General features: G+C 39.7%; 2 protein-coding genes across 3 annotated transcripts in view; both read left to right on the plus strand.

Moving 5' to 3' along the window:
- The window catches only part of LOC120434014, a 34,439-nt gene that overhangs the window by 8,710 nt on the left and 3,860 nt on the right, over window positions 1-21,869 (plus strand). The window contains exons 3-6 of the mRNA XM_039601379.1: window positions 1,037-1,184; window positions 2,519-2,528; window positions 5,499-5,559; window positions 6,757-7,110. Of these exons, the coding sequence (XP_039457313.1) occupies window positions 1,037-1,184; window positions 2,519-2,528; window positions 5,499-5,559; window positions 6,757-7,110 (573 nt within the window). The remainder of the gene's footprint in view (window positions 1-1,036; window positions 1,185-2,518; window positions 2,529-5,498; window positions 5,560-6,756; window positions 7,111-21,869) is intronic.
- LOC120436013 (myelin-oligodendrocyte glycoprotein-like) lies at window positions 12,278-16,918 on the plus strand. Of its 2 annotated transcripts, none has more exons than XR_005610053.1 (3): window positions 12,278-12,537; window positions 14,699-15,052; window positions 16,439-16,918. XR_005610053.1 is itself a non-coding variant. In XM_039606257.1 (3 exons), the coding sequence occupies exons 1-3, from the start codon at window positions 13,876-13,878 to the stop codon at window positions 16,651-16,653; spliced, it is 696 nt and encodes a 231-aa protein (XP_039462191.1). In that variant the 5' UTR covers window positions 12,560-13,875; the 3' UTR covers window positions 16,654-16,918. The 2 variants fall into 2 exon arrangements, 1 of the variants encoding a protein (XP_039462191.1); XM_039606257.1 differs by lacking the exon at window positions 12,278-12,537 and adding an exon at window positions 12,560-14,002.

Raw genomic sequence — 21,869 nt, forward strand, 5'->3', positions numbered from 1 at the left:
AACGACGTAATCCAATAACAACCGATCTCTTTACCCGTCGGCTTCCCGTGGCTGTCATGTGACCGGCTATTGCAGTTAATAATACAACAGCTTCTTGCCATTTTTATCGCTGTGTAACTGATTTCAATTGAAAGCCTGCGTGCGCTAGTACCTCTTGCCACGAGTTCCCAGAATCCTTTGCGGTTTTACCCCTGAATGACGTCACATTTTCAATCTCTATTAAAATTTTCTGCAGTTTTGACATAGCGGGTTAACAGTAGCTAACAGTTATGTTTTTAAAAAGATAAACATGGTCCCTATAGAAACAAGAATTGGCATCCTGATGTGGTGCATTCTGGGTATTATTCAAAGGGTCATGTCACTCTGTCTGTTATCACCAACAATTGAAACCAGGATCAGCTGTTAAATGGAGAAACATCACTCTGTCCACATTCAACTCAGTTTTATTTATATAATCACATTTGACTAAAGGTTTCACTTCAAAGTAATTTATACTGTCAGGTAAAGACGCTACAATAACAGAGAAAACACAAAAAATCAAGCTGTGAACAAACACCTGGCAACAGTGAAAAGAAAAAAACCTTCTGCAGAAAGTTAACCTCTTCCTGTTGATTTAATCTGCCGTGACCTGCTGGGGATGAGGGTAGAGAGACATGCTGTGACACAGAGATGCAGAGGTTAATAACTGATCAGAAAACTTTCAAACAATGAATCAGATATTTGGAATAACTAAAGTTTACCTGAACTCAGCAACTCCTGATTGGAGAGTCTAATTATTTCTTCTTCTTTTTTTTTTGGAAAATGTGACAGAAGTTATGATGGAAATTTGTTGAAGTAGTTCTCATTAAGAAATCTGCTTAAATCTGTCAGAGAGGATCCACTTAAAGCTGAGCACGAACCCTGTTATTAACCCCACCCTCAGTTTCTTCTTCTTCCTTTAAGACACTGGAGCGCGCACTTGAAAACAAACGCACCCGTTTTCACACTCGGACACTTTCAGCTTGTTTTAAAAACTCTTCTTGAATCTCCCCGTCAGGATTAAACTGGGATGTTCTGTTCTCGGCAAATCTCACCATCCCTTGGATATTTAGCGGACTGAAGAGTCGGACCATCAGAACAATGTGGAGGAAACGGCTGCTGGGACATTGGAGCGTCTCTGCTGGACTTATAGTCTGTGTCTGCAGGTGAGTTTGAACTGACACGAAAGGTTTGTTCATATTTATTAGATTTGTAAACTTGCTTGTAATTGGACCACGTGACCTTCAAGCTCTCACTGCAGATAAACAGTTAAGGAAACCATAATTTCCGCTCAGACTGTGGAGTAATCGGGAGCGGGTTAAATATATATTTTCTTTTTTTGTTTGCTGACTCCAAAAAACTCAAAGTTCAGTCAGAGACCATGTGAGGAGGTTTAAAACCTTGTGTGCAGACTTTGTGCTTCTCGCTGTGCGGGCTCACATAAAAACAAGCCGTTTTCTGTTTTTTCTTGCGTGTAGCAGACCGTTGGATCGTCTCCCACTTCACTTTATATAAAGTAAAGCTTTTAAATATACAAGGATAAATGGTGCGCTAGTGGTGCAAATGAGACTTTTTTGACTTTTTTTTTATTAACGCCATTTCTCTTTTTTATGCACTGCAGTCAGTTTTATTTGAACGACCGACGGTTTGAGCGTCTCCCTCTTCACTCAGAGAAAGAATCAGAGAACAGCTGATAGAGCGCTACAAATTAAAGCCTTTAAATATACGAGGAAAATGCTGCACTAGTGGTGCAAATGAGATGTGAGAGCAGTGCTGGGCATTAATGAGAAACCTTTGTGCTGTTTAGTATAGCACGCTGTGCGCTCTGAAACTGCGCGCACACTGGGAGCGAGAAACGTAAGACACGGTTCAGTAGGCTGATTATTAACTGTGTCCTTACAGCACAGAATCTACAAACAGCCTGAAACACACTGAGAGGCAGGGGCGGTCCTGGCCTGTTTGGTGCCCTGGGCGAACACTCCCTCTGCCGCCCCCTAGCCCCCAACACACACACACACACACAATATATATATATATATATATATTAAGGATTGCACATTAACATATGTTATTGTGAAAACTGTTTTAGGAACCATACTGAAATATTTTATATAGTGAGAGAGAGAGTATGCAAATGGATAACAAACAGCCATTATAATTCATCATTATCCAAAGGACCTGATGGCTTTGACCGTTTCTTGTCCATCTTCCATCAGTAATTTTGCACTCCAGTATCAACACCCAACCCCACAACATAAACTAATAGACTAATAGACCTACACCCAGGTTTTGTTTTTTTTGTGTCTTTTTTGGGATTTCACACAACCCAGAAAAAATAAATCATACATAATGGGCTTGGACTGACAATATTATGAATGAAAGGTGCACTATTTGGCTACGACACTGAAGACTGCATTTATCCATCTCGCTTTTTGTGACATCTGCTGCTGTCAGAGCATTTAAAATACGAAATCTTGTTCCTGTTGTTGTCGCTCCACAGGAGGCAGCATGTATCCGAGCATACACCCAGCCTGAAGGGAACACATTCATCCATCAATGCACGTCTGATAAAACTCTTATTTCAAACTTGTATGCAGTCCTGACATTTTTATTTGGACAGAGTAGACTGAAATATATAGGGCGCCGTTTGTAAAATGAAACATGCTGAAATTACCGGCAACATTTTTCCACATTTAGCTCAAAACTTTACAAAAACATGGGGGGGGGTTAGTAATTTTTTACAACATTCAGTAAAATATTTGTAACTTTTCATATTTAAAACACAATTTTAAATGTTAAATCTAAATATTAAATTCAAAGCTAAATCTAAATGTAAATCTAAATGTTAAATGATAAATTTAAATATTATATTTGAATCTAAATGTTAAATGTTAAATCCATCCCCTGATGGTCACTTCTCAACACCATAAGCGGCTTCACTTCTTGCCTACGAGCATGTCCAGCGATTTAGCTGAAAACATCGGAAGATCTGTTTTGTCGGCCATCAGGGGAGAGCTGACACAATCTGACCACTACCGGCATCCTTTTGCACTGGAAGTTTTCGTAAAGCTTTTATTTTGGTATTTCCGTTGATCCGTACAATAAATTTGCATGTTAGCTAAATATTTAGTTTCATGTAACATTTAGATTTAACATTTAGATTCAAATATAATATTTAGATTTAACATTTAGATTTAACATTTAAAATTGTGTTTTAAATATGAAAAGTTACAAATATTTTACTAAATGTTGTAAAAAATGACTTGAAAAAAACATGTTTTTGTAAGGTTTTGAGCTAACAAGCTTTACTAAGAACTAGATAAACAGCTGCGTTTCAAGCTAATCAATATTGTGAAGCAGCCTGAGTTCTTGTGAATGCATCATCAGTGATACTTTATATTAAAGACATCAACGAAAAGGAAGGGCGTATTTTATCACCTTGTATGTAAATAGAGGTATGATCTGTCGTTTTGAATAACTTCTTTGAAACCCTGTGACTTCTTCGCTTTCAGTTGCTTTAGTCTTCCTCCTGTTCTGCTCAGCGTGCAGCTGCTCCGCCGTCTCCGACCACCTATCATACTTTAGATGACTTCTTTAATAATCTTCCTGTATTTATCTCTAATTGTTTCATCTATAGGTGAGTGAAACTTAGCATGTTTATATTTTAATTTGTGTCAAACTTCAAAGCTAATCTAATAAGAGTAAGTTTTCTAAGGAGCTTGGAAAGAAAAGCGTCTGGACTTCTTTGAGTTGCTTGAAGACGTTTCACCTCTCATCCGAGAAGCTTCTTCAGTTCTTCTCGGATGAGAGGTGAAACGTCTTCAAGCAACTCAAAGAAGTCCAGACGCTTTTCTTTCCAAGCTCCTTAGACTACGATGACCTGGATGACTGAGAACCTTCACAGACAGTAACTAAGTTTATTTTTCCATGTTCTTTGGAAAAACAAAAACTTGAACTTAAATTGTTCAAAACATGACTAAATGTATTTTCCCTGTCACTTTTCATTGATCTTGATTAAGGCAATGCGTTCATTACACTCAAGTCTTTAACAATGAAGCTGCACAAAAAATAACTCTTTGAATGAACATAAAAATCATCAAAGAATTTCCATGGATTTAAATTGCTTTATTTTTAGCATTATGCAATTCTGTTATTCAATTTTAATGTACTTGAGTTGAACCAACTTGATTAATTAATGATGAATCAACTTATATATTACTGTTGAGTCCTACTTAATTTAATGCAAATTACGTTAGTCCAACAAAAAATGCCAATAGAAAAGCATTTATTAATGTGGAAATATTTTCCATGATTATTTTAAGTTCCTTAAAAGAGTTTTTTTTTTTTTTCAGTGTTCAACAAAGTCAAGCATCTGGTTAACATAAATTTTAATGGATTTATAACAACTTCTACTCCATCCATCCTCTAATCTTCACCAGGGTTGAAAGGAGGCTGTGGCCCATGTTACTCTTTTAATTCTAGTTTATTTGGACAGGTACAGAGGTCTGCTGGGATAGTGTTTACTCAGATGTTCAGATAGTTGAGATGTTGAAAGCAGTTTTACGAGTAAAAAATACATTTAATGGTGTTGTTAAAAGAATGGTTACCTTGACACATTAAACCACAATAAATAGGAATAGTTTAGCAGTGGCAGTACATGCCCCCCTGGTAAAAATGCATAGCAAGCTATAATAACCCATTTGTCTGTATCCATTTCACACGAGCCGATGCTTAGGCAAGATGTGTTGTTATCACATTTGACACTTCTGACACTTGTTTACTGCAAATTTTCACCATGCACAACACTCTGACAGAGTTCAGTTAGCAGCCTGTCAGCGTCTGAAATCAGCATCATGAAGGCAGGCTTATTGTTGCTTGTAGTGCCCCAGGAGATGTCAAGAGGATTGTATCAAGTATGAGACGTTTGCCCTTTAAAGTGTGTTTAACATGGTCAACTGTGTATTTCAACCATAACTGTGATTTTTTCAATCACAAAATGAAGTGAAAGCTCAAGCAGGAAGTGCTAAACAGGCCCGTTAAGATGGGGAGTTTTTTAGAGTTTCTGAGGAAATCTCATCTGTACTATGACTCTAATACACTGGTATTGATAGGTAGGGGATTTTACTATGCAACGATAAGTTGATGTGAGAGTGATTCACGATAACATGTGGGATTTTCACAGTTGTGGTGATGGAAATAATTAAAAATCTTACTCTAATATAAGAAAACATGTTTTTCTTAACTATCATATTACCATTATTAGTTGTGCTCATGTCTAAAATGTGATCCCTGTGTCTAAACGTGTTAAGAGACTACCTGGAAATTAAAAATATCTCACAGAAGAATAAAAAGCATTTACCTCAAAGGTTTAAACTGTTAATGCTGCTGTCAGTTCAGCTCAGGGTATCACTGACTGTGTGTGAAATGAAAATCATTAACATCAGTCTGACATCAATCACTGTCTTTTGTGCAGGAGGTAGTTTAAAGCAAAGAGGGACCAGCGACTGGACATCAAACACATCATCACAGATGTGTGTTCAGGTGAAAACCATCTGACAGCCTTACAAGACATTTGTGATCACAGCTGCTCATGCTTGGTGTCAGAGGACAAAATAATATCAGTGAAAAGTTGCTGGTGGTTAGCACTGTTGCCGCACAGCAAGAAGGTCCTGAGTTTAATTCCACCATCAGGCCGGGGTCTTTCTGTGTGGAGTTTGCGTGGGTTCTCCCCGGCTTCCGCCCACAGTCCAAAGACATGCAGTTAGTGGGGTTAGGTTACTGGAAAACTCTAAATTGCCCGTAGGTGTGAATGTAAGTGCGAATGGTTGTCTCTGTCTGTGTGTTAGCCCTGCAACAGACTGGAGACCTGTCCAGGGATTAACCTGTCTCTCGCCCTGCTGGGATAGGCTCCAGCGCCCCCCGCGACCCTGAAGAAGGATAAGCGGAAGCGAATGGAAGCGTTTTAATGATAACACTGCTTAATTATCTTGGCTAATATCATTCAGGAGTGCTTTAAATCCAACTGGAAAAGCTGGTGAAGGATACTCTTACAGACTCACACTGAGCTGGAACCTGTGGTCAGAGGATTTATCTTACTGTGAACATGATATCTCGAACAAATTTAGATAATTGTATCATGATTAACACAGATGGCAGGCAGCTAGCAGGTACACCCACCTCTGTTAGGTCTGTTTCCTCAATTTAAGCCTCCCCAAGATCTATATGGAGTTGTTAGAAAGGGAGAATTTAGGTATAAAGACCCAAACAGTTTTTGCTGTAAATATGCTTATTTTGACATGTTAAGATAATAATTAATGCAAACAGAGCCACTTTTAGAGCCTCAAGAGGACATTAGAGGCACTGCATTTGTAGTGCTTCAGGATTGAATTGTTTTTTCTGCCAAAGAGGTTGAAAATTTACTTTTTTGTTTTTCATTAGTGCTAAATATAAATGAATAAATACAATAACATAAACACATAAAACACAACTATCATCTTCAAGATGCCTCAGTGTGCACTTATAGACATTTAAAATAAATGTATGTGTATTAAAGGAAACCTGTTTGCTCATCTGAGATGCATGGAAACAAGTTTTTCAGTGTTTTTGTTTTTGTTTTTGTTTTTTTTATTGACTGCAGTGTGTTAAAAAACAATGGTCCTGTTTAACAGCAGCTTTATGAATTAAAATAACAGAGAGCTGAGAGAAACTGACAATTACTGATTCTTTTCTCATCTTCAGCTCTGCAGCAGGATGTGCAGGTGAAGCTTGGAGAGGACGTCACTCTCCAGTGTCAGATTACCACAGATGAAAGAATCTCAGTGCTGAAGTGGAGCAGAGCTGACCTGAACACAGACGGCTACGTCTACTTCTACAGGAACAAACGCTCCTATGAAAACTACCAACATCCATCTTTTCATGGCCGAGTGAAGCTGAGGGACCCAGAGATGAAGGATGGAGACGTTTCTCTGATCCTGAACAACGTCACGTTTAATGACACTGGGATGTATGAGTGTCACATAGCAGTGAGGAAGTCTGTGAGAAGTAAAAGAGTTCACACTGAGATCAGTCACTTCATCAACCTCACAGTCACAGGTGAGTTTGTCTACACGCCCTGGAAACTGCATCACATTTCAGTTTTTGGGTCCCTAAACTGATGTTAAACAGCTTTTTTGCTTCTGATAGTTTCACCTGCAGAACACATCTGTTGGTTCCCTGCTGTGTTGGAGTCTTACTTTCTGCTCTCACAGCTGATGTTTTCTCTGCAGGTGAAACGGATAAAACCATGTCGGAGCAGCAGCTGAAGGAAAAAGGAGCTACAGAAGGAAACATGTATGATAGAAAAGCAGAAACTCTGAGTGTTCAGGTTGTTGTTGTTGTTATTGTTCTTGTCACTACTGTCATTGGGTTTATGGCATTTTTGAGATTTAAAAGAAGAAAGGAGCAGTTCATAGCCAATCCTAGTGATGGGAGTGAGGAAAAGGCCTGAAATGTTACTTTCTTTACAATGCAATAAAGAGCACCTCAGGATGATTTCTTGTTACAGTACATCAATTATTTACATATACACTGCATCTCTGCTGTGTGTGCTTCACCTGAACCCCTTTGAGAGTCTTTTAGAGTTGCTGACAGCTGTAAATGAAGCTGAATGTCGTCTTTGCATGTGCAAAGTGAAACAGGCAAACTGTTAACAGCAGCTAACATTATGTTGTTAAGGAGATAAACACGGTCCCTATAGAAACAAGAATTGGCACCCTGATGTTGTGCATTATGGGTAATATTCAAAGGGTCATATCACTCTATCTGTTGTCACCTACAGTTGATACCAGGATCAGCTGTTAAATGTAGAAACATCCCTGGTGATGCCCTGGAAACTGCATCATGTCCTAGTTTGACCACAGGAGGTGGCTGTAGCTCAGAAGGTTGGTGGTTCGATCCCTGGCTCGTTCCCCCTAGTCTGCATACTAAATATCCTTGGGCAAGATACTAACCTCCACTTGCTCTCTGATGCATCTATTGGAGTATGAAGGTGCTTTATACTGTAAATTAAAGACGCTACAATAACAGAGAAACAATCAAGCAATGAACAAGCACCTGGCAACAGTGAAAAGAAAAAAGAAAACCTCTTCCTGTTGATTTAATCTGCTGCGACCTGCTGGGGGTGAGGGGAGGGAGACATGCTGTGACACAGAGATGCAGAGGTTAATAACTGATCAGAAAACTTTCAAACAATGAATCAGGTATTTGGCATAACTACAGTTTACCTGAACTCAGCAACTCTGACTGGAGAGTCAAATTTTTTCTTTTTTTTGGAAAATGTGACAGAATTTATGATGGAAATTTGCTGAAGTAGTTCTCATGTCAGCAAGTAAAACACTGACATGGTTACACAAACCAAGAAAACAAAATAAAAAAGAAACGTCATTAAGAAATCTGCATAAAGTTTCTAAAGTTTGCTGACGTCACACACATGTAATTCAGTGTTTTCTGAGGAAGTCGGGTTACAGTTGCTTCACTCTGTAAATTGTCACCTTGTATCTTTCGTTCTGTGATTAGTACAACCAGTAAAAAAACATCTTTGATATTTCACCACATCTTTCATCACAGGAGATCGTCAGCAGGCAGACTGTTTATATTCAACCTTCAAACAAAAGAAGCTTCAGCAACAGTGAAATTAAACATAACTGGTATCTTGGTATCAAGGATGTTTGACATGCAGACTGGGGAGCCAGAACCAGTAGTTAGCCTGCTCTACCTCCTGAGCTACAGCCACAGTGGAAAAATGGGAAACTTTCAAATCAATCACAGGAGCTTAGCTCAGTCATTATCAAGCACACTAGGGGGCTAAATGGAGGTTTGACTGCTGACCGACTGCTTAGAGCAGGGGTGTCCAAACCTTTTTCGCTGAGGGCCACATACATAAAAATATAGGAGGGGCTGGGCCACTTACTAGAAATTAGGTATATAACCTTAACTTTACTGTATTAAAAATCACTTAAAAGTGGTCAAATGTGTTATATTGTTGAATATAATTAAAGACAAAACTGCCTTCATCACAGCTTTCCATAAATGGATCTTTATTGATTTATTCAGAAAAAGCTTTGGTAGCTCATTCTCAGAACAGCAGCCTCAGATTTCTTCTTAGACAGAAGATTTACAGCACAGAGAAAAAACAATAAAGGGGAAAATGGGACGGGTACATTTCAAGTTTGTTATTTACGTTATTAGGCTTAGCAACACACCTATTAACGTTCGTTTGAAACGATTATCAACATTAACAGATTGAACTGGACTTAATAACAGGAGTGCATATAATTTTAGTAAATTATTCTGTAGTATCAGCTGCGCTGGGTATGTAAATCGGGCCATCCAGCTGCGGTGCTGATCGTGCGCCACTCGTGCCAAAAATCCAGACAAATGTCACTTGATCAAGGAGCAGATCTGCATCAGAGGAGATCAGCTGACTTTGCCTGTGCGTGCGCTGTGCACAGCGCTGTGTACTCTGTGTGTTAACAAGAAAAAAGCATATAAGAAAGTGGTGCGCAAAAGCAGGGTAGTGACAGAATTGATGCGCATTATTGATATTTGAAGCATGTGTACCTGCATATTAACACACGGGTATTGTGGAATATATTTTTTACTCACCTAAAGCGCTCGTGCTCTCGTCCACTCCCCGCAAAAAATTAGCAGCTGTGCGGTGTCTGTGGCATCAGTGCTCGGATCGCATGCGATGGAGTAAAAATCAAAAGCAAAGCTTTATCAGACAGTTGCAGTTTAATGTTGGCTGACGAGTCTTCAGTGCGTCGCACAACTAGATTTCTGGACACGCTGACGTTGTTGAAGTCCTGCACTTTTTCCGGGCACATTATTTCGGTGACTTTAACGAGGCCGTGTTTTATGAGGTCTCCATCTGAAAAAGGCTTGTCATGTCCTGCGATGAGTTGGGCGACCTCATAGCTGCTATTGGAGCCTTTTCCTGGACAATTTGAGCACGAAAAAATACTGTTGCTGACCCCGCAGGACAGCTAGCATTTGCTTTAATTTCTGCTCTGGCTCAGCACCAGTGTAGGATGCATAGGCCTGATGTTTGGTTTCATAATGACGTCGTACATTATACTCTTTCATAACTACCACAGTTTCAGTGCAGATCAAACAGACACACTTCCCCTTGAATTATTTGAAGAAATATTCACACTCCCACAGTGTCTGAAATTTTCTGCACTCACTTTCTACCTTTGGCTTCTTTGGTTCTGCCATGTTTGGTAACTTGGGGTAAATTTCTTCTGTGATTGTCCTTTTTGGTGGAGCAACTGCCTTGATCAACAGCAGCTCCCCCTGGTGTTAAAACTAAGAAGTGCAATACACTCAAGCAAAAGTTGAAGTGCGGGCCATTTTCTATTCTATTTATAAAATTACTTGTGGACCGCGGGCCGCAATTGGCCCGCGGGCCGGACTTTGGACATGCCTGGCTTAGAGATATGTCGACTTGTTGTGTCTGAGTGCCCTCTTGTGGCACATTTATTAATTGTTTAGAATATATTTATTGAATTCGTGTTCAGCTAAATTGCATTGATGTAACTTAAAATAGCACAGTAGTGTGGGTGTTTGAAGCCAGTGAAGATCCTTATTTATTTTGTAATTTAGTTTGTTCCTGTTTGCAGAAACCACACAATACCCAACCCTCACGTACCATCACACTGAATATAAAATAAACTGCATCTGTTGGAATTTTCATATCTGGATGTCAACCTCTCCTTCTGATCCAGGATAACCACAGTAGTGCAATCCAGCATTAAACAGATGTTCAACAGATGTTAAACACTATCCACCAGAGCCGTGCTTCTTTTAATAATAATCGAAGTCCTGAGTGTGAATGGAAAGCATTTGTTCCTGAAACTCTGAACTGTTAGTGTCAGTGCTCTGTTCTCTAAAAGTGTAGAATAAGATGTTAATATGTCCTGGTGTAATGGATCACTAAACGTTGCTCTAGTGGAGTCTAAGAATAAAAATATGGGACTAGAAAGAAACAGACTAGTTTCAGGTGACCACTGAAATAATAGCTGATATTTAAGAAAATGCTGAAACCACAAATCTCAATAAAAAAAATCCCTCTAGAAAAAAAACCAACTGCTTTTTTTCTTATTTTATAAATTAACTGATTTAAAATAAGCCTGATTTAGCGAAACTGAGAGCAGTTTTAAGAATATGCCTACATTACAATTTACAACAACCTTCCCGTGTAGAGTTTCTATACATAAACAGGAGTATTTTACATCTATATATAGAAGTTATAGATAACAATAGTTCATTTTCTCTCCCTCACTTCAAGTGGACTGAAATGGACCGTGTGGTAGGCTGGTTCTGGCCTCATGTTTAACACTGCTGGTGTAAACTGATGAGTTTCAGGGCAAAGCTTTTCTTTTCAGACATTTTTAGGTTCTTAGTTTGGAGCCAATAAAATGTGAGACAGTGTGTCAATGTGGAGGAGGGTAAGAGATGACACAGAAATGCTGTGCATTCTCACATCAAGGTCACAGTCAGAGAAGATCCACTTAAAGCTGAGCATGAATACTGCTATTAGCCCCTTTGTTATTGTGTATGTGTTTATGACCCAGCCCAGTAACGGTTTTTGATATGGGCGACATGGGCGGTTGCCCAGGGCGGCATCGTGGTGGGGGCGGTATCATGGCATTGGCAAAAAAAAAGTTGCTCGCACCCATGCTGCCCCGACATCATGCCAGCACATACTGGGAATGGCATAGGCACCGATCGGTTTTCTATCGCTCATTTGCTGGGAGTAAGGGCGCCCTCCATTTGCGAGGCGCGCCTGCTGCTTGCTGCACAGGTTGGAGAGGGCGGGGCGGCGGGGGATTCACTCGCTGGCTGGAGCAGCATCTAATAACCAACTCGCAATAAAAGAAAAGAAAAAAAACAACAAACCAACAAACTAGGGCTGTCAGCCTTAATGCTGTCACCACGATTAAAACATTTAATGCAATGAATCTGTCTGGCGCCCAGAATGACTCAAGATCCCTGGAATTTCTCTGTCAACGCATTTTGCGCATTTTGTTCAAAGTTGGTCCATTATGCGCTCCACATGGGTTGATCGTGTTAAAACTTTTAATCGCGTTAACGTTGACAGCCCTACAGCAAACACACAAACTGAAGACATTATGATATATAATTATAATTTGCACTGATGTGTTTTCTAAATTTCATCACACACATATGTGAAACAAACAGGCCAGGACCGCCCCTGACCCCACCCTCAGTTTCTTCTTCTTCCTTGAAAAGACACAGCGCGCACATGTAAACAAATGCACATGTTTTCACGCTTGGACACTTTTGGCTTTATTGAAAAACTTTAATCGCCTCGTCAGGATTAAACAGGGATGTTCCCTTCTCGGAAAAATCGCACCATCCTTGGATATTTAGCAAAAGTTGTATCATCAGAACAATGAGGAGGAAATGGCTGCTGCGACACTGGAGCGTGTCTGCTGGACTTACTGTCTGTGTCTGCAGGTGAGTTTGAACTAAGAGGTTTGTTCATATTAGATTTGTAAACTTGCTTGTAATTGGACCACGTGACCTTCAAGCTCTCACTGCAGATAAACAGTTAAGGAAACCATAATTTCCGCACAGACTCTCGAGCGGTTAAATATATATTTTCTTTTTTGTTTGATGACTCCATAAACCAAAAAAATCAGTCAGAGACGGTGTGAGGAGGTTAAAAACTTTCTGCGCATACTTTATGCTTCTCTCTGTGCGCTCTCACATAAAAACAAGCCGTTTTGTTTTCTTTTTTCTTGTGTGCCTAACCGACCGTTTGAGCGCCTCCCACTTCACGTCATATAAAGTAAAACTTTTCAAAGTACAATGATAAATGCGGCACTAGCTGTGCAAATGAGACTTGACACAGTATTTGGCTTCTATTATTTACACCATTTCTCTTTTTTTTATACATTGCAGTCAGTTTTATTTAAAAAATTATATAAAATGTGACTGATTAAACTGATCAAACAGAAGAAAAGTCATTCCCGCAGCCACAGTCTCTGTGCTGCACTCTGCATCATTTTGTAAACATCATAAAAGTCACTACTACAATTTTCATTACTTTATTCTTGTTGGCACTAAATGTTTCTCATATTGTGACCTTTGTTGCCATCTGTTGGTTGAAATAAGCATAACAATCTCTGTAACACTTCTCAGAAGCACTCGGATTTCCTTTAAATGCCCATTGTGTTCCTAATGCTCCACATCACACTGCTAAAGGTTTCATCAGTGAAATGTTGAAGAACTGAATCAAATTCAAAGCCCTGAGGATCATTTAGCATCTGTGTAATATTTTGGCATCATGCAGTATTCCTCCTGTGTGCTTTGAAGCTGCTGTGTACGTGTTTATGACCCCACCCAGTAGTGGTTAACACTAACTTGATGTATTTGTTGATTCATTAAATATTAAGGCCAAGTTTGTCCTGAAGTAGGCCACAGTTGTTGATCTAATCCAATACTGACAAAGTTAAGGAAGAACTTAACATGTCTGAGCAGGGATAGCTCAGTAGGTAAAGTGGTTGCCCCATAATCAGAAGGTTGGGGGTTTGAATCCACTGAACGGCTACCCTGAAGTACCCCTGCGCAAGGTACCTTACACACTGCTCCCTGGGCACTGGCTTGGTGGCTGCTCACTCATTCACTGAATGGGTTAAATGCTAAGAGGAATTTCCCTACAGGGGATGTATGAAGTATACATTGAAATATGAGTCATTTATGTCATCTTTCCTACATGCTTTCTTCCTTAAAATTGCACAACACAACACCCAGCCTACCCGCATTTCCCCCCCTCTTTTATGCAAATGAAAGATGCTGGTAAGTGAAAGTGTGAAGAACACTTTCACTGCAGGTCAGGCTGCGAACACTTCACTTTCCAGCCTCCACTCACAGATGGAGTCCCCCATAATCTTCCTGTTTGTGATTTCTGGCTCTGTAGGTAAGTGAAAGACAGTTTAAAAAATGTTTTGTGTTTTTTCTGTGTGATGTGTTTAACAGGTTAAATGTTCAATCCCTTGTTTTGTTTGCAGGTTGAGCTCCTCTGTCTCTTTATGTTCATTTTTCATTGACCTTGAATGAGAATCAGAGTTTGTGTTTATTACAGCACATGGTTAATGATGTAACAGTTGATGTCAGATCCAGGGGTGGGGCAGAGGGGTTTTAAAGTCCCAGAGTCCACCTGAGTCTGGCTGCTGTAAGCTGCTTGTGTTACGAGTCGCAGCCACTTTGTGGTTTTTGTGTTCTTTGTATTGCTGCACGATGAGAACAGCAGCAGTCACTCGGGATCTGAAATGGACACCAGGAGATGTTGAGAGGTTTAAAGTGTTTAACATTGTAAAATGTGCGTTTGTTTTTTTTTTACCTTGACCTTCTTTTTTTCCCCCACTACAGCTCACTTTTAACAGTGAAAAAACAAAAAGTCCCTTCCTCAAACCACTTCTGCTTGAAGTGTTAGGACTTCCTTTATATCACATAGCTCCGTGTGTGTGTGGATTAGAGGAACTGCTGTTTAAGGCTTTTTGCTGTTTCTTGATTTTTCAGCCACAAATTCTTATCAAGTGCTGTTAACAGTTAAAAATGTTTTAAAAATTTAAAAAGGAGTTACATTTAAAAAAGATTATTTTCTTTCCTTTAGCCCTGCAGCAGAATCTGCAGGTGAAGCTTGGAGAGGACATCACTCTCCAGTGTCAGATTACCACAGATGAAAAAATCTCAGTGCTGAAGTGGAGCAGACCTGACCTGAACACAGACGGCTACGTCTACTTCTACAGGAACAAACGCTCCTATGAAAACTACCAACATCCATCTTTTCATGGAAGAGTGAAGCTGAGGGACCCAGAGATGACAGATGGGGACGTTTCACTGATCCTGAACAACATCACGTTTAATGACACTGGGATGTATGAGTGTCATGTAGCAGTGAGGAACCCTGTGAGAAGTAAAAGACTTCACACTGAGATCAGTCACTTCATTGACCTCACAGTCACAGGTGAGATTGTAGAGCTCACACTCAGATCCCACATCATAAAAACCCCGAAAACATAAAAGTGTGAAATTACAAACAAAAAATCTAGGGATGCACCGATCCCGATACTGGTATCGGGTATCGGTGCCGATACTGTAAAATGTGTGCGTACTCGTACTCGTAAAAGTCAACCGATACCATGAACCGATACTAATGTAGCCCGGATGGGAATTTGGTAGTAGATACTCATAATTCCCATGGACTTGAACGCCACATAAGGTGTTCACAGTTCACAGAAGAGAACGGCATGGAGAGATGCACGAGGTTAGCTGAACCAAAGTGAGAGACTCGGCTAGTTTTACTGAGGTTAACTTGCACAAAAGAGTGTGTGACTAGAAAGCTGACCGTGTGAGAGCTTCGCAACAGAGTGTGGGTGAAGTGACTTTTTGTTTCAACGGTCGCACCACCGTCCGTGGAAAACTGTGTTTCCAGCCATGACCGCCGAGGCTAAAGGCTAGCCCGGACTGCTTGGCTGCGCCACGGAGGCAGCTGCTATGGACTGTCGGAGAGCTGGACAGTGACTGGCTAACGTGCTGTAGCAGAGACAGCATCGGGTCCGCAGGGAGTGGATTTAGTGTGGGACTGGTGAATGGCGACCTACCGAAGAACGGAACTGTAAGTCAGACTTTTGTGCTCTTACTGGAGAGAAGAGGATTTTTCTCCATCGTCCGGCGTGAGCAGCAAACAGGCCTGCAACAAGTGTGAATGTGAGTGTGTGTGGGGCCCATGTGTGAATATTGTGTGTTTAGTGGATTTATATAAAGTGTTTTGGAGTGTATATTAGTGAGTCACTTACCAAAAGGTGATAACATAAGTTGGGTTGTTTAATATAATTTGAAAGGGAATTATTTCATTTATACAGTGTATTTCATTTGGTTAAGGAATTGGAATATCATTTGAGTTTAAAAAAGGGATGTGTTGTACAGTATTTGTCTCTGCCCTTACGTTCAGTAAACGTTTCGTTTGTGTTAAAGAGTTGTCTGGGGTCGCTTTTTACTACCGGTTAAGTTTAACTTGTGTGTGGTAGAAGTATCGGTTTTTGTACTCGGTATCGGCAAGTACTCAGATCCAAGTATCGGTATCGGATCGGTTTGAAAAAATTGGTATCGTTGCATCCCTAAAAAAATCTAAACCTGCTTACTGCTAGTATTTCTCTACAGAAACTGCATGATTATCTGTGACTTGCCAAATAGACAAACAAAAGCCAGTGAGCTAAAATTCATCCACAGCTTCTTCTGCTCAATTCTTTCAGTGTTAAGTGTGAAGGGGAAAAGGCATGCTGCTAACTCAGATGCTAAACATTAAACCACTGTTTGAAATATTCTCTGACAGCTGATGTTCTCTCTGCAGGTGAAACAGATGAAAAGTTGTTGCAGCAGCGACTCGTGGAAAGTGAAGCTGGAAAAGTGCAGGATGTGGGAGATGTAGTAACTCCAACTGTTATAATGGTTGTTTGTTATGTTGCGGTTGCTGTTATTGTTGTTGGTTTTCTGACATTATTCATATTTAAAAGATTTCAGTTAAAAGGACTAGATGTTACAGTCCCTGATAATGCATTGCTTTAAATGGCGAGAATCTTGAGGGATGGCTGCTATGAGGAAAGGCAGCCCAGAGACATCGTTGTGTGCCTCAACTTTCGGTCTTTTATCCAGGCTAATCTGCCATTTTTAGGAGGATTAGAGATCAGATCTAGATATCATATTAAGATTTGGGACACATCGTCAGTAGTCGACCTTGGATTCATCGGGTGTTTCGGCCATTATCATTAGACACCCTCATCAAGGAGGCCCTGCCAGGGTTGATCAGGCCCTGGAGTCACTGGTTTATGTTAAATTGTTATTTCTCTTCTTCTTTCTTCTGTTTAGTTTCCTACAGTTTATTTTCTATCTATTCACTGCAACTGAGAAATAATGCTTACCTCTTTAGCATTTATGAAGCCCTACTTCTTTAAAGGGATAGAAAAGGTGATAGAGAGAAATAAGACAAAAGGGACGAGATAGGAGAGAGCAGAGAGGAGAGCCGGAAGGGGGGCGCCTGATCTGGCTTCCCACACCTCCCCGCTGGATCAGGCTGTACGCTCTACCTCCCCACTGCCTCCCAGAAAAGCGAAGAAGAGCAGAGGGGAGAAGAGCGGAACATTTCTTTTCTCTCGTGGTTAGCTGACTGCCGTAGCTGCCCAAGTGTTGTCAGCCCTTTTTAGCCATAGCCAGTGACTGGTCCTCTCAACAGTGTTAGCTAGTTCTCTTATAGCCTGCAGTTGCGCCTGTCCTCTGATTCCAGTCTCTCTAAGCAGTTTTGCTGTTGTACTGAAAGCTCCTGCACCCCACTTCCACCGGGCGCACCTTGATCTTCCAGCCTCTGTCCTCTGCCTCAGCTGCCAAGTTGGCATACCGCAGCTTCTTACGCTGCTTCCTCCCCTGGTACCATCAGCTCAATGACGTACGCAAGTTTTTGGGAGTTAGACCAAAGGTGAGGTCTGGTTGCAGAGTAGTTGTTACGATCTCTGTGGGGGAAATTAGCCTCTGATCCAAGTCCACTTTTATCTGCCAATCCCAGATGCAGCTTTCAGTCTGGAGTAAGAGGAAGTCGATTTAACATGTCCGGAAATATGATTTTATAAAAAGAAACATTACAGATTTGATGAACTAACATTGATGGCAGCTTTGCCAGGCAGCTAAGCAACATGGACTTCTAGTTTAAAAGTGAAAAATAAGAAATAAAAAAACTGTTCTGTGGTTATCAAAAACATAACAGCTCCTCAAACTCCTCAAATAAACAGCAAATTCAGCCTGGAGCTTCTCACTGAAAATAAACATAATAAAATAAATAGAAAATTCTGGAAAAAAAAATCACAAAAAATGCTTCTGATTGGTGCTAAAAAAAGGATTCAGACTGTAAGAGTTACTGAATTGTTTGTTGTTTGTTTACTGTCATCAGTCTGTGTTTGATGTTGATCCAGGATAATGTGAACCAACGATCCTTGTATCGTCACCAGAGTTTGCACAAAGTCGTATGGTGCTGTTTAATAACAAATGTGTGTTTAGCTCAGTGTCAGTGTCCTTTGCACGAGTGGTCAACTGCTGCTTTGAACTCTTTGATCTATTTTTTTTGTAAACGCTGTATACTGGTTTGTTCTGGTTTCTGTCTGTTGTGTAGTAACTGTTCACCTGTACATCTGCCCTAATTACCAGTATGAGGTTCAGAAATGTCTTGGCCATCAAATTATTAATTAATAATTAATTAATAAAAAATGGATAAAAACTGAAAAAGGAAACTTGAAATGTGTCACAACTTTCTTTCAGATGTGTTTTGTGTCAGTGATCATGTCCTGGAATGAATGGGGAAGTTTGTATGACTCATTACTGTTGACATTGATGTGACATTTTTTTTATGCTTCAGTGGTTAATGAGGGGAGTTTGTGAGCTGTAACAAATGTAACGTTCTCTCTCTTTCTCGTTTTGCTCCCTGCACACATCCATCAGTGTGGGTGAAGTCTCTGCACTGTCTCTAAGATGTTGTCACAGATGAGTTGTCTCAACGTCCTCCTGATTACATTTCTAATTCCTGCATCTTCATGTGATTGACACTGAATTGTTTATTTATTTACTATAAGTCAGAGTAATCTTGTAAAATGTTTCTTTTTGTGTATTCTTTTGCACACATAATCAGACAAAAATAAGCAGTGTGCCTACACACCCGTAACTGTCTGCAGTTCTTTGCAACAATGTGTTGCTGCAGTGAAATGAACAAACAAATCTGTCAGATCTATCTATAGCTCATCAATCTATTTTTGCACCAGAGGTTGTGTAGTCAGGCATGCTATTACTTGTTGAGCCCATGAAAAATGTACTAAATCTTGTCTGCCAAACAGTTTGTTCTGCTCTTGTTTGGTGTCATTTAATTGGCCCAGCTAAAGGGAAATAAACAGGCTTTCCAACATTAAAAGATTTACTGCCAAGAAGGATTTTTACAACAAAGAAATAATCAACCAAACACAAATTTCCTTCTGTGCTAACTTTATGTGGTGTAAATATTACTAGGGTGACGTACTGTGACGCCACAGCTGGGAGGACACACAGCATGCTGAGTGTCTAACATGAATCTTATTTTGATCTATAATAATCCTCCTATCTTTGTCTCTAATTGTTGCATCTACAGGTGAGTGAAACATGTTTTTATTTTCATTAGCATTATTTAAAGTAAAGAGTTATTCATTAAACTCAAGTGTTTAATGATGAAACTGCAGATGCTGTTGACACTGCTGCAGATTGTGGGAAGGGGTTAGTTGCTTTTCCAATAGCATGTTCAGAGTTTTGTAAATGCAGTGGTGGGGTTATATTTGATCAGAAATTAAAAAGCAGTGCAGATAATTTGTGTGGAAATCTGTGATTTTCAGGCTTATGTTCAGCTCTCATACAGACTGATCACTGAAAAGTGTCTGCATAACAGGTTAATGACTCCTAAGTGAAATGGTGATCATATTTAAGGAAAAAGCAAAGATGCTGAAACAAAGCTACTCATTATGAAGACTACAAAGTCCGAGTGTCACCTGAATAAATACTGTAAGCTGCTGATATTTCAATCTTTGACTTTTGATGTGTTCCTTGAATTGCTGAATGTTGAGAATAAACATTTAAAGACTGAAAACATTTGCAAACTTCACAGCAGAGAAGTAGTGAGGTGGGAAATGTGTCTTTTTCAATAACTACAATCCCATTAATTATCAATTAGATCTAAAATTAATTTGATTGTATACCTCTTTATAATCGTTCTTTCCTCAGCTAAATACTTGAAAACACTAGATATACACATCTGTCGTGTCACTCTGTCAAACTTCACGTGACTGCTCTCCAACTATGGAACGCCAGGACTGCCATAATGAATTACTTAAATACACCATTAAATAATTAATTAAATGTGGCAATAATTAATTAAAATGGGAATTAATTAATTAAATAAATAGTTATGACACATGTAATTAATTAATTATTGACACATTTAATTAATTATTTATGTATTTCATATTTTAATTAATTATTGACACATTTAATTAATTAATTATTGACACATTTAATTAATTATTTATGTATTTCACATTTTAATTAATTATTGACACATTTAATTAATTATTTCATGATATATTTATTTATTTCATTTTGGCAGTCCTGGCGCCTGGCTCTCATCATGAATTAATTTTATCTGTCAGCCTCACCCATCAAACTCACGGGGCGGGGTTAACGCTGCCCATGCAGCTTCTCTAACATTTGATTGGTTGCCGTGCAATGTAAGTCAAAACAGGTCGATCCTAGATAATCGATTGCTTCTGTAGACTTGAGGCAGCCAGGTATCCCAGAATGCGTTTCAAATCACAGGCAGCAATGGTGGTGGTGTAGTTTTAAAATACCCCGTTTTTCTGTCACCAACTACACGCGAATGTCGCGCTGTAATCTTCACGTCTGGTCAGGTTATCAACATAGAACATGTTTGCAAAAGTGCTCAGATGTTTTCAGAGATTTCAGTAGCTCTGCTAACAGTCAGCATGCAGAGTGCACCGAGGGGGTTACGTCAACCGGTTTGTTTACATATCCCACTCTCCGTGTTCCACATGTTGCATTCGCAGATTCGCATTTTCACCGAACGATCGTCTCTTTCCGCCTGGTCTTGTGTCTCTGTGCTTCTGTAACATAAAGAACGAGCTGACATGTTTCTCAGGACACCAGCGATCAGCTCAGCAGGCCCTCAGTTTACCTGCATGCGTCCTCCTCACCTGTCAGCTGTTTAACACCTGCTGCTAATTCAAGAAACACGCCCACGTTACCTGGTGATAGTCACAGTTTAACTGGGCAGCCGGTGCTGATATAACGCAATGTCAGCGCATTTTTCTGCACAACATAAGTAAATATAGTATTTTTCCCGAGCGCAGAGCTGCTGGAGCTTGTTTCCTTACAGAGGACTTTATAGGCGAAGCCACTTTATCGGCAGCTGATGTCCAATTACCTGCACACAGCTTTGAAACCTCACCTGAGTTTTAGCTCTCAGTGGTTAAACGCTGGACTTAATTCACTCAGGTTTTGTCTGTCGGGTCACGTTTACTTCGCTGTTTTATTTACAACTGAGCAAATCGGTTTGGCTCAAATTAAAGTTATGTTTCATAACTGCAGAGTTTTACAGACGTTTAATGGTTCACTGGCACATGTGTTAGACTGAACTATTCGCTTTTCTTTATCTGGTGTGTTTCGGATTTAACAGTGAATTTTGAGATTAAACTGACTTTTAAAATGTTTTTATACAAAGAGGAAAGAGAAGGCGCATTTCCACCGAGAGGAGCAGAGTTTGCAACAGCATGTTCAAGATGAAGACTGCAACCTGGACAGAAATATTATATCATCTGTTTTTAATAGTTATTTAACTGTATTCTAAGCACCAGCTATGTTAGAATTTTTAGAGTTTACTTAACTAAAAATAAATGAGCTTAACATATAATTTGTGTGATTTCTCTCTCTCTCTCTCTCTCTCTCTCTCTTTTTTTTTTTTTTTTTTGCTTTTTCTTTTCGGTCATGTTATGTTTAACTGTAAAAGGTTTGTTACAAACTGTGAAACACATCGTGCAGACTTCTGGATGTTAGAAGAAAACTAATACTGCTCATGAATGAGACTAAAGGCAGGAAGGTGTCCTTTAAAACTAAACATGTTAATAGGACCTCCCTATTTATATCGTAGTTTATGATATAGCACGTGTATTTCAGTAATAGCCTACTGATTTCAGCAGCTCACATGGGCG

The sequence above is a fragment of the Oreochromis aureus genome, linkage group 3, assembly GCF_013358895.1.
Source record: "Oreochromis aureus strain Israel breed Guangdong linkage group 3, ZZ_aureus, whole genome shotgun sequence".
NCBI lineage: Eukaryota > Metazoa > Chordata > Actinopteri > Cichliformes > Cichlidae > Oreochromis > Oreochromis aureus.

Bases quoted from the DNA above. Each gene is read 5' to 3' on its own strand.
- LOC120436013 (XM_039606257.1), top strand. From the start codon at position 13,876: ATGCTGGTAAGTGAAAGTGTGAAGAACACTTTCACTGCAGGTCAGGCT. The intron at 14,003-14,698 runs GTAAGTGAAAGA...TCTTTCCTTTAG, and splicing joins TGTGATTTCTGGCTCTGTAG to CCCTGCAGCAGAATCTGCAG. The intron at 15,053-16,438 runs GTGAGATTGTAG...TTCTCTCTGCAG, and splicing joins CATTGACCTCACAGTCACAG to GTGAAACAGATGAAAAGTTG.